This window comes from Gekko japonicus, unplaced genomic scaffold (genome assembly GCF_001447785.1).
Source record: "Gekko japonicus isolate JY-2015 unplaced genomic scaffold, Gekko_japonicus_V1.1 scaffold1337, whole genome shotgun sequence".
NCBI lineage: Eukaryota > Metazoa > Chordata > Lepidosauria > Squamata > Gekkonidae > Gekko > Gekko japonicus.
The window spans coordinates 183,700-200,934 of NW_015165863.1; the positions used below are offsets into that span (position 1 = coordinate 183,700).

At 42.7% G+C, this 17,235-nt stretch overlaps 1 protein-coding gene across 1 annotated transcript in view; it reads right to left on the reverse strand.

Annotated features, from left to right (window-relative positions):
* The window catches only part of VAX1 (ventral anterior homeobox 1), a 7,582-nt gene extending 7,321 nt beyond the window's left edge, over nucleotides 1–261 (reverse strand). Inside the window, exon 1 of the mRNA XM_015411232.1 lies at nucleotides 24–261. Coding sequence (XP_015266718.1) covers nucleotides 24–261 — 238 coding nt within the window. The remainder of the gene's footprint in view (nucleotides 1–23) is intronic.
* Nucleotides 262–17,235: the final 16,974 nt, after the last annotated feature.

The window sequence follows — 17,235 nt, forward strand, 5'->3', positions numbered from 1 at the left end:
CCACCCAGGCTCGATCCCCCTACCTCGGACGAGGATCCTTCGGCAATAATCCGGATCAGCGGGACTCGATTTACTTTTACTGCAGTCTTCGGAGACGCCGGAGGCTGAGAAAGTCCCCTGTTGATCCTTCAAAAAAGAAGCCGGGATATTCCCTTCGCATCCTTTGCTTTCCTTGCCCTCTTTATGTCCGTTCTTGGAGACCCGGGTGCCTTCGATCTCGGGATTGCATCTAACGTCCATTTTGTCTTGTTTCCCAAACATATAGTGCAATATGGGTTTTGTTTAAAAAAAAAAAAAAAGAAAAAAGGGAGAGAGAGAGGGAGCGAGAGAGAGAGAGAAGAGAGAGGGGTGGGGTGGGGTGGGGGGAGAAGTCCGCGTCGGGTATTGCACAGTTGATGGTCAGCTCGGCGAGCGGCAGCCAAGTCCCTCGAAGGCGAGAGGTCGGTTCTGATACACCCAGGCAGGAAACCAGCCGCTTCCTCAATCCCAGCGTCCTAGTGCGAGTGTCCAGCTTCCCTGAGCCCCAATGATCAGGTACTCCACAGTGCAACTCTAAAATGATTTAATGCCTGCCTTATTACCGAGAGGGATGTAGTTGTTAGACACCCAGAGGGACGCGCACTGGCTGTTTCAATTGATTACGGGTAATTTTGCAGCCTCCACATTTAGGTTACCTCATGAATACACTAAATTGTTTGGATAATATATCACATCGTAATGGGTGGTTTGTATGCTTGTCCCCAATCAAGTCGAGTTTAGCCAGTGAATAAACTGAAATGATTGGCCTTGCTTTCAGGAAACACACAATCAAAAGACTGAGACTTCCAGGAGAAGGGGGAAAAAACTTTTGACAAGATTCAGCCTGAATTGTTCGGAGCCATTAGCAGCCATTATTAACTTTCTTCAGTTTGCCTTTGACCCTTGCAGATTACAGGGTGGTTTTAGCCAAGACACGCCTAATACATATGAACAAAGCTATCAAGGAACCGGGTGTGTGTGTGTGTGTGTGGGAGATACACACATACACGTAACCCATGAAGCTGGAGAAAGGAATCTTTCCCCCCCTCCCCGCCCCCCGAGAAGCAACCGAGTCGCCACCAAAGAAACACCAACAACAATTTTTATAGAAAGTTTCCCTTAGCGTGGCTTGATCCTAGAAAACGGGTTTGTTCTGCCAAGTAGCGAGAATCCTTCTCCGCACTTATCTCCACAGCCAGCCATCTTAAACTCCGACCTCTCTTTAATTCAGTTCGGATACTTGCGTGTTCATCCCCTCCCCCCCCCCTTCTACACATTTGCAGGGGATGGGGGTGTGCGTGCGTGTGTTTTAAAAACCCTTGCTTTGTATCCAGATGGATCCAGGAGGGAGGATAGGGAGAGCGAGCCAGCAGGGGAGATCTCGACTGCGTGATCTACTAAAGGGGGGGGGGAGAGTTTCCCCCGAGCTATTTCATTGTGTCTGCTACAATATCTTTGAGAACCGCAACAGCCAGTAATCCAATAAGACCATTGATTAGGCTACAATGATTCAATTCAAGCGCATGGCTTTGTGCAAAGAGCATGCTCCAGCCTTTCTTGTCACCTTGCAGGGCAGAAGCCCTCTTCATGCTGCTCTCCTTATTCATTCCTTTATGGGAAATGTAGAGCGAAAGGAGTGAAAGATGGCAATTATCTAATTGGACTATTAACAAACAATTCTCCGAGTGTGGCTGTCTGGCATTAGTTCTTGGGCGGGGTGAAAGGCCACATGTTGCACTGGCCCCATTCACAAAAGAGTTTTAGGGGCCAGGCGAGAGAAAGAAAGCGAGGGAACTTTTCACACAAAATCAAGGCATCTGAGTTAGGCATCCTTCCCTGGGCTCTCAGACTCAAGGCTGGTGGGTTGAAAGGGGGGTGGGGGGAGGCTGTTAACTTTCTGGAAGGGGGAAAAAATATATATTCTCCAGCTACGGAGAAAGAGGGGGGAGGGGACTTCAACTACACCTTGGTTATATATATTTAAGATCTGCAGGTGAAAATAGGCAAAGTGAGATAAATTCTTATAGGAAAGAAAACGGAACAATATTTCTTGAAACCAGCTGAGGACCCTCTTGACCGAGCAATTCATGCACCTCGTCTTAACAGCCAAGGCAGAGAGAGAAGTTCTTTCAGTAACTAGCTGCCTGACAACTGTGGGGTTGTTGTTGGTTTTTTTTGTTATTGTTGCTGTTCTGAAAAAAAAACAAGGCCTGAGAGCCTCTTCACATGATCATTTGGGCACGTGGATACCAACTGAAAACCTTGTACATTCTGGCCCCAGCCTGTAGCAACTTAGTCCTATGCACCATTTGCCACATGAAATACTTGGTTTCCAATGTGTGTGTGATAGTGGGGTATGTCCATTCTGTTTGCCTTGGTTATGGGCTGCTTTGTGCTTGGTTTTCCAAGCAAACACTTCCAGACGGCTGTGTGAAGGGCACCTAGGAGAGCCACACTTTCTCAGGGACTGCCACACGTCTTGTTCAGACTCAGATAAGACTGATATAGGATGATTTTAATTCCCTTTAGAATATACAATATGTATTTAATGGGACATTTTGTATTATTTTTTATCCAAGTCATTATTTTTATTGCTACCCACTCAAGATATCTGGATGAGATGTGTTAGACAATGATATAAACATTTCATATTCACATAATCCGAAATCATAACATCATACCAATAATTGATTTGTGGTCTTACTGGGAAAAGGTGAGGCATATGAATGGTTGTTCCTTAATATGCGATGAATCTGTTCATTCTATCAGGACGATTCATGTGTGGGAAAAGGTTTCTGCACAAGGACTGCAGAAGGTCTTGCTTCTATGAACTAGGTTTTCTCATCTAGATATACTCTACTTTTCTGCATAGTTAAACATTAGTTATGTGAACCATAGCTTTTAGCCTCCTCATTAACCAGATTCACAGCATCCATTATGTACATTGTATATTAGTATACTAGACTTTGACCTTTAGATTTTTCCTGGTTATTCAAATCAAGGACATATACAGTTCTCATGGACAACATCAACAATTATTCTGGTAATATTTTCCTATATTCCTATATCCCACAGTCATAAGGTGATTTAGAACTGGTTCATGCATGCATATATATCACTTGATTTGTCATTCCCTAATTACCCAGCATTTAAGGATGGCTGACAAATGAATATGGAAGTGCCCCTGTGGATGCCATGGTACCCATCAGTGTGCTTCCTGGTGCTCACTTCTTTCTTCCATTTCTTTTCTAAAGCAAAAGGCCGATTCTGGCTTCCCTCCATTTCTTTGGAGCTGAAAGAAAAACCTAGGAGGCATCATTCTTGTGTCTGCAGGGAGCATCCATTTGGAAACAGTGGTCTCCATCACAGGAGGATGCTGTGGAACATCTCAACACTTTATGACTGGCCCCAGCCCTCATTTTGGGATTGGTCCCATCTTCTATTGGGCTCGTAGCTATGGTGGGGCATTTTAGGGCCACATACCCTCATGTTACAGCCACACCCCACAAGTTTCCATGCCTGAAAATAGGATTTTGATTTTTATTTATTTTGGAAATTTACTCATCTAAATCATGCCACAGCTTAACCTGCCCATGACTGTATTTTATCATTTTCATTGCCCTGCCCATGATTGTATATCTTTATTTCAATCATGCCGCACCACGCCCTGCCCCCTGTGACCTCGCCAGCTCTGCCCTTGGATTGCTTGGTGGCACAGTGTGGCTCATCCTGATGACCTGGACCCCGGTAGGAAGGACAGTGGTGAGGGGACGGTGATTCAGAGGCACAGTTGTGTCCAGCACATGTGCATGGGGTTTTCTCCCTGTCTCTGTATATATGTGTTTTGTGCTCTCCCCTCTATCTTTCTATCCACTCTCCCCTGCTGCCACCACCCCATGCGTTGAAAAGGCAGCAGTGCTCCCCAGCTGGTGGCCACTCACTGCAAAGCTGGGGAGTGTGGAAGATGGAAGATGAAGTGTGTGTGTGTGTGTGTGTGTGAGTGATGGGGACATAGTGGCAGGACAAGGCAATGCAGGAAGGGGGGAGTGTGAAAAGGAGGAGGGGGAGCCAGCAGCACTCCAGCCATCCCTTATATGAGACACAATCTCTGGACCTTTTGGCACAAGATGCTTTGTGAAGCAGGCTGCACACACGCGAGTGCCACAAGCCTCCTTCAGTTCCAAAGAAAAGGGAGGAGGAGGGAAAGCCATTGGAGCTCATTTGCTGCCTTTGCAAACACTTACCCCCACACCTTTAACTTAACTTTAATTCAGTTAACTGCCCCCTAAGGAATTTAAATGCCCCCCAATGGAAAAAAATCCTGGCTACAGGCCTGTCCTCCATGCAGCCATTTTCTGATGGTGTCCAAAATACCCAAAGTATCCCATAGGTTCAACAAGGTTGAGGACCCCTTGAATATGTGTGCTGACTTGGTTGAATAGCATTGCATTTGCAGTGATACCATACCCCATAGCCAGGGATCCCATGGGATGATATTCTTATTGTGATAACAGTCACACCACTCCAGTCTTTTAATGTTGTGAGGCTGCTGAAGAGACAAGGGAAACTGCTCCTAATCCATGCATTAATGTTTCCTACACTTTTGTTGGTATCATAGATGGATGCTTGTAACAGCTAAAAGGCAGAAGTACCTGATCAATCACATGTTCATGGACATCAAGGGGGGTACGTAATTGCAATATTTCTTGGAAAAGTAGGGAATGGTGGACCAGTGGCCAGCTTCCTATAGAGACGCCTACCGCAAGTCCCTTTGGCACAGACCTCCCTTCCTTTCTACTCCCCTCTTTGCCTCAGGATTGGCAAAGAGTTAGCAGTACCCCTCCAATGCTCAGATTTGGACCAGAAGGAATCAGATGTAACAGAAATGACAATTATCTGGTTTCGATAGCAGATTAAGACAATTCACACAGTGGGGATTCTTCATTTGGCATGCATTGCCACTGGAAATGCAGAGACATTCACATTGGCAATGGAGTGTCCTCACAGTTTCCCCCCTTTCCTCTGCATTCCCCCACCTGCTGTGCCATGACAGGGCATTTGAAGGCTTTAAAAATGTTAATTGCTATACCACTATAGCTTTATAGCCCTATAACAATTACCAGTTCTTTTTTCAAGAAGCCCTTAGGTGACACCGTGGTAAAAATGGGGGCTGCAATGGGCTGATGGAAGGAAAATGATTCTTATATGCAGGACTTTTGAAAATGTGCAACTTCCTGTCCAGAAGGTGTGCCAGCCCACTTGGATTGCATTCCTTCAGAAAAGATTGTAGTAAACCAGGTTTGAGAAAAAGCATGCTGAGGAATGGGAAAAAGTGGAAAGTGAATGATTCAAGGATGATGTTTTGTGTGTGTGTGTGTGAGAAAGAGAGAGAGAGACAAAAAGAGCTCTGGAATTGTGTTACCCTGGTCTTCCAGAAATAAACAGATGTTTGCTGCTTTCTTTTCTTATGTGCTTGTTTACAAGGAGTATAGAAAGGGGCCAAGGAAGATTCCTCCCCAGCATCCTGTCTCACACAGCGGCTGACCAGTTCCTCTGCAGGGCCAGCAACAGGGCACAGAATGCCATAGAAAATATGATCCTTCCTTCCTTCCTTCCTTCCTTCCTTGCTTCCTTCCTTCCTTCCTTCCTTCCTTCCTTCCTTCCTTCCTTCCTTCCTTCCATCTTGAATAGTATCAGTCTATCCCAGCAAAGAATAAAAGAAAGAATTGAAGCCAGAGAGGACAGAGAAAATATCGAACCCAAACTCTCATGGCCTGAACAAGGAATTTAGATTCAAAAAAGGTAATTGCTGGCCTAGGATCCATTAAAATGTTAGTAACAAAGATATCTTAGGGAGTCCCACTTTGCTGGCACATCTGAGCTAGCATGGTGTAGTGGTTAAGAGCGGTAGACTCTAATCTGGAGAGCCAGGTTTGATTCCCCACTCCTCCTCATAAAGTCTGCTGGGTGACCTTGGGCCAGGCCCAGTTCTCTCAGAACTCTCTCATCTCATCTACCTCATAAGGTGCCTATTATAGGGAGAGGAAAGGAAGCCACTTTGAGACTCTATAAGGTAGAGAAAAGTGGGGTATAAAAACCAACTCTTCTTCTTCATCACATAAGTGGCTTTATTAATTTCTCTCTAGCCTCCCTGTGCGACAGATATTAAAATAAAACATGCTTCACAGTTTCTATGATCCCTAAGCCACAACTACAATACTTTCTGAGAACCATATACCTAATATACGGCCTTCAGAGACGACAGACACAGCACATTTTATCTTGTGAGCATAATTGCTCTCCTGTATCTTGGTGGCTCAGACGTTAAGATGCTGAGCTGCAGACTGGAAGGTCTATAGCCCAGCAGTTGAGACCCTAGTGCCATGTGACAGAATGAGCTCCCGTCTCTGGCCCCAGCTCCTGCCAACCTAGCAGTTCGAAAGCAAGAAACTGCAAGTAGATAAATAGGTACCGCTTTGGTGGGAAGGTAACAGTGTTAAATGTGCCTTGGCGTTAAGTCATGCTGGCCACATGATCATGGAGTAGTCTTTGGACAGCGCTGGCTCTTTGGCTTGGAAATGGCGATGAGCACTGCCCCCTAGAGTCAGATTTGACTGGCTTTCGAGCAAGGGAAACCCTTACCTATCTTGGAACTGTAAGCTAAACAAGTATTTTGGATTTGTAACAGTGCAGAGATTCCCCCATGGAAAGAATAGCTAACACACCTGCTCCAGCAGATGGTCCTATTGATATCAGTCTTCATAATCAACTGCTTGATATTCTTATTGGTTACGGGCCACCCTAACACAAAAACTACTTTCTCTGGGCATGTATGATATTCAGTTTTTTATAGCCTGATTTCATGGACTGGAGAAATTCTCATGCTTCATAAAATATAATAAGGTATTATCCTCAGAGAACGTTATTTTGAGTTTCAGATTTAATGCCAACATACAAGCCCTAGATGTTTGCTTTCTTTTCTTATGTGCTTGCTTACAAGAAGTGTGGTAGTCAGAAGCCCATGAGAGAAGAATATTGAGGATGCTTATTGTACTTTAATCTGGGAAGAACAAGTTCTAATAGAAGTGGCAAGTGTGAACTCTGCTGGCTATCCTTTTCAGCCCTGGCCCCAACCCGGTGGGACTCTCTGCCAAACAACATCAGGGCTCTGCGGAACCTTATGCAATCCCCCAGGGCTTGTAAGGCAGAGATGTTCCACCAGGCCTTTGGCTGAGGGCAGCGGTGGCTTTCATCTTGCCTGGCACACTCCTCCTATTCCTCCTACTCTCTTTCCACCAGGCTGTTTTACTCCTTCTTCCCATACCCACAAGGTGGCCGCGGTCTGGAACTGGGAAGAAATTGTAATTTTGCCACTTGATCTTTTTAGATTGATGGATTAGCGTTATTTATGTACTTATTTTATGGCTTGTGTGTTTTTACTGTGTTGTTGTATATCGCCCAGAGCCCTGCAGAATCATCAATCCTCATCATCATCTGTTTTTCCTGACTGGATTCCATTCTTCCATGGAAGTCAATGGGGTGAGTGAGTTTCAGCAGAACAAGGAAGGCTGAGATAAACATCTAATAAAATAAATAGATTGATAGGGCATTCGAAATAAATGTTTAGATGGGAGCACACTTTATCCTGCCTCAGATCTTGTGACAACAGATCTTCTTTACAAACCAGTTGTCCAAGTTTCAGATTCTCATCTTTCCCAAAAAAGCTTTGTGGGCAGATTTGTCAATGTTGTGTTTGTTTGAATGGTTATGTATATGTGTGATATCATTAATGAGTATAAATTGGAATGTCAGAGGGACGCTTATGGGGCACATGCATGGCAGATACAGTCTTTGTGATCCTTTATCAAGCTACTACTATTATGTAAAATATGGCTGCTGCATATATATGTCCTTGCATGGAGGTGCCATTTCAGATGATGGGCACTCCATGTATCCCCATGTGGGCACAAGCTGGTTACCACCTCCTCACACAAGGAATTATGTGTGATCTGCCTACTGTCTGAACTGAATCAAAGTCTTTAAGGTATGAACAAGAAAATATAACATACAAACTAGTCCTCAAACAGACATGAAATAATTGAGGTGAGTCTAGATATTCTGTGCAAGAAGAAAGAGCTGAGAGAAAGGGAAATTAGCATTTCTATATAAATTATATACCTTGCTAATGTGGAATGACCATACATGAATGTGGTTCTTGTATCAGTGTGTGTTCTAGTTTTTTATTCTTGATGATTTGCTAATCCGTACTAAACACACACACACACACACACACACACACACACACACACACATTTAAGTAAGATTAAAATCTGTGGCAGTATCAGTAACCTGTAGGGAAGCAATATGCTTAAAAAACAGAAAATAAGAGAAAATTGTGTTTTACACAGTAAAAAAAATCATAACAAGTGTTTTAAAATAAACCATGCAACACAGCTCTATTATAAACCTGATGGAGAAATTATAATTATATTTATAAAAAGTGTGTGGGTGTCTTTATGACATTTTCCCCATGCTTCAGTTATGCTACTATCCACTTGTATGGCATAATAATACATTTGTAGTTATTTGGCTCAGTTATGCCACTTAAATCAAAATATTTTGAATTGAGTCATTGTGCTCCAGTAGTATGGGTTTAATCCAAACCCCAATCAAACTGAAAGGGTGTCTTTCCATTCATCTCCTTTGTCTTGATCTGAAGACCTAAATAAATCAGTCTTCAAAATCAACTCCTTTAAAATAGAAAAATTGTGAAAATAAGGACTCGTGTATTAGCAATATCCTCCTCTTCTTCCTGTTTCAGACCAGCTTTGTGCTAAATGCTGTATGGACCACAGAAATGGCATGGTCATTGCTCAGAGTACATGAACTCTTCCTTGCTGTTCCTAATCTGCACTGTCAATTGGCTTTTTAGGGCCACTTTACAATTTATACAATGTAGCCACCATGCAAATATTATAGTGCTTGAAACCAAGTGACATTTGCAAATTAAGGCTGCAATATTTTATTGATTTAACCAATTAACCTTTGGATTGACTAAAAAGTAATCCCAATGAATCAGGCAGCAGGGTTTTTTTAAAGAATAATTTTAATACAAAAATTGTGAGTGGCAGGCAGTACTGTAGAAAATGCACACATGTGCTTCTTTTAAGAGGAACATAAGAAGAATCCTACTGGGTCAGACCAGTGGTCCACCTGGTCCTGATCCTGCTTTCCATGATGTTCCTGCAATGTCCAGGAAGGCCAGCGGCAGGGGCCCAAAGGCTAAAGCCTCCTCCTGTCCTTCTTACTGCTCCACTGAAGAATCTGCAATTTTATCTAATTCTTTTATAAATCCACCAAATCTAATGGCCATCTCTGCATCCCATGGCTTTGCATTCCCATCATACCTACATGCTGTGTGAAGTACTTCACCACCACCACCACCCCCGCCCTGCTACGAATCTACTGCCCATCAACTTCACTGGGTGTCTGCAAGTTCCACTTGTTTGGGAGGATGAAAAAAAGTAATTTCTATCCACTTTCTCCACATTACACATAATTTTACAAACCTCTAAAATGTTCCCCTTTGGTCACCTTTTTTTCCAAAACAAACATTCCCAAACTCTTCACCCTTTCCTCATAGGAAGGAGGTTTTGGCTGTCCCTTTCAGCAACTGTTCCAGCTATATGATATCCTTTTTGAGAACCAAGTGCAGTGTTTGAAACAAAGCCATGCCATACATCTACAGGGCCATTACAACACTAGCTGTTCGATCCCTTAACTAATCCTGGTATAGAATATGCCTTTTCTTCCCCTGGGGCACATGGCATCAACATTTTCATTGAATTATTCACCACATCCCCAAGATCTCATTTCTGGTCAGTCACTGCCAGTTCAGAAACCATTAAATGTTTGTGTGAAGTCAGTTAGGATTTTTTGTCCCGATGTGCATTGTTTTACTCTTACTTACATTGAACCTCAACTGCCATGTTGCTGCTTGTTCACTCATTGTGGAGAGATCCTCTTGGATAAACGCAAAGATCCTATTGGAGGAGGAGAAGCCCACTTTTAGATCTGCATTATCTGAAAATAAAAGTTTTTTTTAATCATACCTGTAATCTGCCTTGAGTCCCATGAGAAAGGCGGACTATAAATGATGATGATGTATACAAGCTTTTAAAATACATGATAGATAGGTTGTTAGGGAGTCATGTACTGTAATTAATCTGCCTTGAGTCCCATGAGAAAGGCAGACTACAAATGATGATGATGTATGCAAGCTTTTAAAATACATGATAGAAAGGTTGTTAGGGAGTCATGTACTGTACTGTAGTTCACAATCCCCATTCTTTTATCAAAGGCATATTTCTGAAACATTTTCTTACAATACAGTACTTTTTGTTGTTCAGTCGCACAGTCGAGTCCGACTCTTCGCGACCCCATGGACCAGCTCCTGCCAGGCCCTCCTGTCTTCCGCCGTCCTCTAAAGTTTGCTCAATTTCATGTTCGTTGCATCTATGACACTGTCTAACCATCTCATACAGTACAATACAGTACTAATAAACTGCAAAAAAGCTCTCCTGAATCATTCAATTTGGCATAGTTTGCAGAAAGCCAGGAGAACTTTCTGACTTCACCAGCAGGTCATTCCATAAGATGGGCACCACAACAGAGTTGTTGCTTTTGCCCATTTGCAGGTTGGCATCTGGAGAAGGCCCTGCTCTGATGAACAAAACTGTTGTGGTAGAGCATGGGGAAGGAGGCAATCCCACAGATATGAGGGGCCAAGTCTATGAAGGATTTTGTGATAGTCAATATTTTGCGTTGAGCTGGGCAACTCATGGGCAGCTGCATTAACTTGTTTCTCCAACAGCAATGCTGTCTCCAGTCTAATTCCTGAGCTTGTAACTGAGTCAGCAAGAATCAGGTGAACCCCAGTAAAAGTGGGAAGCCCAATGTCCTTCAAGTTCTTCCTTCTTCCAACCAGCATCACTTCTGTCTTGTCTGGGCTCAATCTCAGTTTGTTCACATTTGGCCATTTAACTACTACAGTTAGGCATTAGCTCAGGACGTCTCTGGTATCACCAGGGGATTTGGACCAAGAGATACAGAGCTAGGTGTTACCAGCATACTGATGGCATCCAATTCCAAGGCTATGAATGAGTTCTCCTAAAGGCTGTAGAAAAAGTTCCTTGAAACAGAATATTAGCATGCTATAGGGAAGCTTCTGATATTCCTGAAGTACTTTTTTTCTTTGTGGGAGGAGTTTGTTGAAAGAATATTCAGACAGATTCAATAGCAGTAAAAAAGAGTAATAGTCCAGTAGCCCCTTAACTACTGACAACATTTGTGGCAGGGTATGAGCTTTTGTGAGTCACTGCTCGCTTCCCTCTGTCCTCTATATTGGAAAGTGGAGTGATTTCAGATGCCAAATAACAATAGCAGGTGATTGACAATAGCAGGTGTATTTCGGTGAGATATGCTGAGGGGTAATAGGCATGGAGAAATCAGCATTGGTAATGAGGCAGGAAACCTATGTCTCAATTCGGTCCAGGAGGATGCATTGTCTTGAGCATCATTATCAGTTGCAATTCAGCAGTCTCTCTTTCTAATCTGCCTTTGAAATTCCTTTGTAAGACAACTGCTACTTTTAAGTCAGTAACTGAATATCCTGGAAAGTTAAAATGTTCCCCCAGTGGTTTTTGAATGTTGTGGTTTCTAATGTCAGACTTATGTCCATTTGTACTTTGTCATAGAAACTGGCCTGTTCGTCCAATGTAGAGAATGGAAGGCAATTCAGTCCAGGAGGATGCATTGTCTTGAGCATCATTATCAGTTGCAATTCAGCAGTCTCTCTTTCTAATCTGCCTTTGAAATTCCTTTGTAAGACAACTGCTACTTTTAAGTCAGCAACTGAATATCCTGGAAAGTTAAAATGTTCCCCCAGTGGTTTTTGAATGTTGTGATTTCTAACGTCAGACTTATGTTCATTTGTACTTTGTCATAGAAACTGGCCTGTTCGTCCAATGTAGAGAATGGAAGGCATTGCTCACAAGCGAAGGCATAAATCACATTAGAGAATGAGTAGGAGTATGAAAATGAGATGGTATGGCTGATGTTGCTGGGTCTACTAATGATTTCTAATGTATAGGTACCAATGTCTTACTTGATGAAACAACCATGACATTATGCAGCTAACGTTTTGTTAGCCTCATGATTGCAGCAAAATCTCATAACAGCCAATCCCATAAATAAAATTTATTATGAGCCAAACCAAACCCTTCTACTTCAGTCTTTAGATATGGTTTAACTAACATGTGTTCAACATCTTCAGTGTTAATGAAGATGATTAAGACTGGCCTTTTTCCAGATCATAGTTGTTTATTGCACATGAAAGAGATCTTGGAATCAGTGCAGATTGTTATAAGCATCATCTCAGCATGCTTAACTGCCTCCCGAATTGAAGAAATCATGCTAATGGTGCAGTAAAAGGAAGAATATTAAAAAAAAATATTTAGGCAAGAAGGCTTATTTGCTGCAACAATCAACAAGCCATAATGCATGTGGCTTCACAAAAATAAACAACCCCACACACTGCTTTTGCTAGAGTAGCATCACAAGCCAAAAAGCACACGCAGCACACAGCCTGTGTCATTCATTTTCGTTTAGTTCTCCATATGAATGCACCCCCAAGGGCCATCTGGGTACATCATGTGAGGACGTTTTTGTGTGTTTGAATCATCCCTGAGAAGAACCTTCTATATAATGTGTTCTTTGCTTGGGACCCACTCATTCATTTAACCATCCGATCCAGAAAACACAGACTCCTCAGCCCTTTTCATATTTCACTGCCAAAAGCCATGGTGGACAATCTGATGCCTCCTACCGTGGCACAAATTGGGCTCAGAGGCAGGATTTGGGAATTAAGAAGAAGAGTTGGTTTTTATACCTTGCTTTTCACTACCCAAAGGAGCCTCAGAGTGGCTTACAATCACCTTCCTCTCCCCACCACAGACACCCTGTGAGGTAGGTGGGGCTGAGAGAGTTCTGGGAGAGCTGTGACTGACCCAAGGTCACCCAGCTGGCTTCATGTGGAGGAGGAGTGGGGAATCAAACCCAGAACTCCAGATTAGAGTCCACTGCTCTTAAACACAAGACCAAACTGGTACATTTTTTGTCTTTTCCATTTTTAAAAACTATCATTTGACATATATGGGTGCTTTCACACACACTTTCAATCCACTTCCAGTACACTTTGCAACTGGAGTTTACTGTGTGAAACGGCAAAATCCACTTGCAAATAGTCACTGAAGTGGATTGAAACGGCATTATTTAGCATGTGTGAAAAGGCTGGGTACAGATGACCATGTAACAGTACATTCTGTCATGTATCATGTGTTCCATCGTGTGATTAAAAGATCCTTTCCATTTGGCAAGATAATGTAGCTCATCAGTTGGTTGTGTGCAAAACATAAGCTACCCATTCTCTTCCCTGATCCAGCCTGTAGCCTCCCTTGGTTCTGGGAAAGGCACAGCCGTCCCCTCCAAATTCTTTTGCTCAATTCAGTTGTACATTTTTTCATCAGTCAAGAGTATAGGTTGCATTATTACACAACACCGAGCTTGTTGAGTTGACTGATTGTGCTGAGAGTCCTTAATGTCATTCATGGGACTTGTCCTAATCTGAGCAGCCCACTCACTTAGCCTTGGAAGGTGTAAACACTTTCTTCTTGAACTAAGGAAGCAAGCCTTGAAACCACCACCCTCTCTGTTCGATTAGGAATTTCTGATACTAAATCTTTATAGAATCAGCATCCAGTTTTATCTTTTGATAGCAAAACATTCATTTTTGTGATTCTTGCAGCCATTGTTGAAAGCTGCTGAGTTCCTTCAGCATTTCTTCACAACTCCCCTTTGCTGGGCAGTTTTTAATGGGAACAGAGGTATACCCAATGCTCATTTGATCCCCATGTTCCACAGGATTATTGTTCCAATGAACTCATTGAATAAGTCGAGGTACAATTTGCAGAGGTTAAGACGCGGTGCTGCAGACTGGAAGGTCTGCAGTTTGGTAGTTTGAGACCCTAGTGTCACATGACAGAGTGAGCTCCCGTCTCTGGCCCCAGCTCCTGCCAACCTAGCAGTTTGAAAGCATGAAATTGCAAGTAGATAAATAGGTAACAGCTTCGGTGGGAAGGTAACAGCGTTCCGTGCGCCTTGGCGTTTAGTCATGCTGGCCACATGACCACAGAAATGTCTTCAGACAGCGCTGGTTCTTCAGCTTGGAAATGGAGATGAGCACCGCCCCCTAGAGTCAGATTCGACTAGCTTTCGAGCAAGGGAAACCTTTACCTTTACGCTAAGAATCCAGAAATTTAAAGCTCAATATTTGGATATCTGTAACAAAGAAAGTTTTACTCACAACTTCCTTGGATTTTTTAAAGTTGAAGAATAGGATATAAAGCAAGAGAACTTTATTTGCTGCTGTGATACAGTGAAAGAGAAAAGTCTACATTTACAATAAATCCTTGGCTTTGACCTATGGCTCTGGAGCTCTGAGCATTTCATTACCCTTAATTGACTCATCCTTCAAATGGGCACTTCATATAGTTCAATATACTTCCTAATGACTTGTAAGAGACTGTGAAGGCAGGGTTAGCCAGAGAATTGCCCATGGCACTGGTTATTAAAATCTGTGGAGGATTTCAGGGCAGTTTGGGGTTATCCCGCCTTATGACAGAGGGACATAAGCACATTGGGAAACTGGGCAGCACGACAACAAATGACATTGATCACAGATAAATGCAAGGTAATACACAGTGGCCACAACATGTTACATTTGTGAAATAATCTGATGGTCTTTGAATGTTCAGAGTTCTCCAAGGAAAAGATAACTGCTGTGGATATCATCAGCATTTCTTTCTTCAGAAAGTGTGAGTGTGTGTTTTAAAGCAGCCATGAAGGAATCATTTGGGTACCTGAAGAGGGAGGCTCTAAAGGAATGTAAAACATGTCCCTGAAACAGAATTATGGCAAGAGATTCCCCATTAACGTCGTGTTCCATTTGGATCACTTGCCCTTGTAAGGTATATTTACTGGCATTCTGAAAAGCTCCTGGAAACAGTAATGAGAATGACTGATTATAGGTGTGATAAGATGTATGTAAAAAGAAAGATTGTGAAGTCTAGAATTATTTTGCTTAGCATGGGTGAATTAGAGGAGCCCTGATGGTGGCAATCATGCCTATAAAGGGTGCATTGGACAACGAACACTTCCTTTTCACCTTCTTAATATAATACAGGAATAAATTCCAGGTTGAATTAAAAAGGAGTAAAATATACATTGAAGAGAGGTGCATTTCCATAGAATCTATTATATGATTCTGTTATGAGATTCTGGTGCAACCATTAGACTGGCACGATTTACAAAAAATTAGCTGCATAATGTCATGGTTGTTTCATCAAGTAAGACATTGGTACCTATACATTAGAAACAATCATGCCATCATGTGCACAGGACAGAAAAAAAATACTTCTCTGGCTAGCTGCATAATTAATTGCTCAGCTACTGGTGCCATTTTTAAATATAAGATCCACTGACACAATTTTTGTATGTGTTCCGAACTAATCTGGAAGTCTCATTCCCGAGGTTATCTATTGTCAGTTGCTGCCTCCAACTGGATCCTTCCAAATTACACCAACGGCTTGCTTCTGTATTACTGTAGGACCTCCTAGGCCATAACTGGCTCCCAGTCTAAACTTTTGATTCTTGGGATTCCTACATGATTCTTCAAAACCAAGTGGGTTCCACTTCTGGATATATTGTCTGTTATCTGCAGCCAACAAGTCACAATTTCCTTATTTCAGCTCACCTGCTCCTTTCCAGCCTCCATTCTTTTATGCTTGCTTTGTGCTGTTGAGACACTGAGCCCTTTCATAGCTGGTAACTGTAGGCAGTGTTCCCTCTAAGCTGAGCTAGTGTGAGCTAGCTCACAGTTTTTTAGCCTCCAGCTCACACATTTTTGTCTTAGCTCAGAAAGGGATGGCTCCAGAGCAAACTAACTGATGCCGTTGCCAAATCGCTTGCTCACAACTTTAATGCCAATCGCTCACAAAGTAGAATTTTTGCTCAGAAGACTCCACAGCTTAGAGGGAACATTGACTGTAGGATGTGTCTGTTCTCTAAAACAGACTCAGGAGATGACATCCATGGAAGCAGTTAAGATCTGAAGCACATGGTCAGTCCACCTTCTGCAACCCACTCACAAATCACTTGATCTCCTTACGTGAGTCACTGCTGGCAATTTGATGAGTTAACCAAGAGATTCTGTTATAGCCCACTGAGGAAAGCAGCATGCTACTAGGTAAACAATGGAACAGAGAAGTTAAGGGGTGTGTGTATGTATATTTATATGTATGTGTGTATGTATTAGTGTTCAAGGTGGTTTACTGAATGTCTACTTTTCTGCTACCATTATTACATCTAAAAGAACATACACTGCAGGCATATGTGTTCACTTTCAAAACAACTGTAACCATATGCAAGACCCCCCCCCCTTCTGGGATCAAACAGAGCAAAAAGTCCCAAAAAGGGAAGAGAAACTGGAAGGTGTGTCTATTGCAGAAATTTCTGTCTTCCCCTCACTGCAATATCACTGGAAGTTCAGAAGCCTCAGGAAACTGCCTCAGCTGTCTCAGAGGAATAAAACCATTTGCCCATTACTTCCTTCCCTCTCAGTTCCTTTCTCATTTTCTTCTCCTGTAAGGCCCTTATTGTGACTGGCCTGGGTGCACCTTTTTGCCCAAGCCAATTTGGAGCACTAACCTGTTGCTTGTTTAGGGTCCACAGATGGGTGAGGAACACCAGCTTGCTCCTTGCTTCAGCCAGAACCTCTTCTCCCTTTCCCTAGAGCTCAGAATTCACACACACACCTTATGATAGGTTGCTGATCAATTGCTTGGGAAAGTAAGGCAGCAGTTGCTTGTGGACATAATAGAACAAGGTTAGTTTGCTCTCATATATGAAAGAGTCTGGACCTTCAGACGTCATGTTCTTTGACAATGCATCACTACCCCAGCCCATTTTACCTGGAGCATTTCATCCCAGAATCCCTTGATTTATCCCTCTATGAAATAAGCACAAACATTCCTCAACAGAGCGCTTGCCCGTGTGGAATTCATTCTTCACTTCAGTTAAGGGTTGTTAACCTTCAGGGCA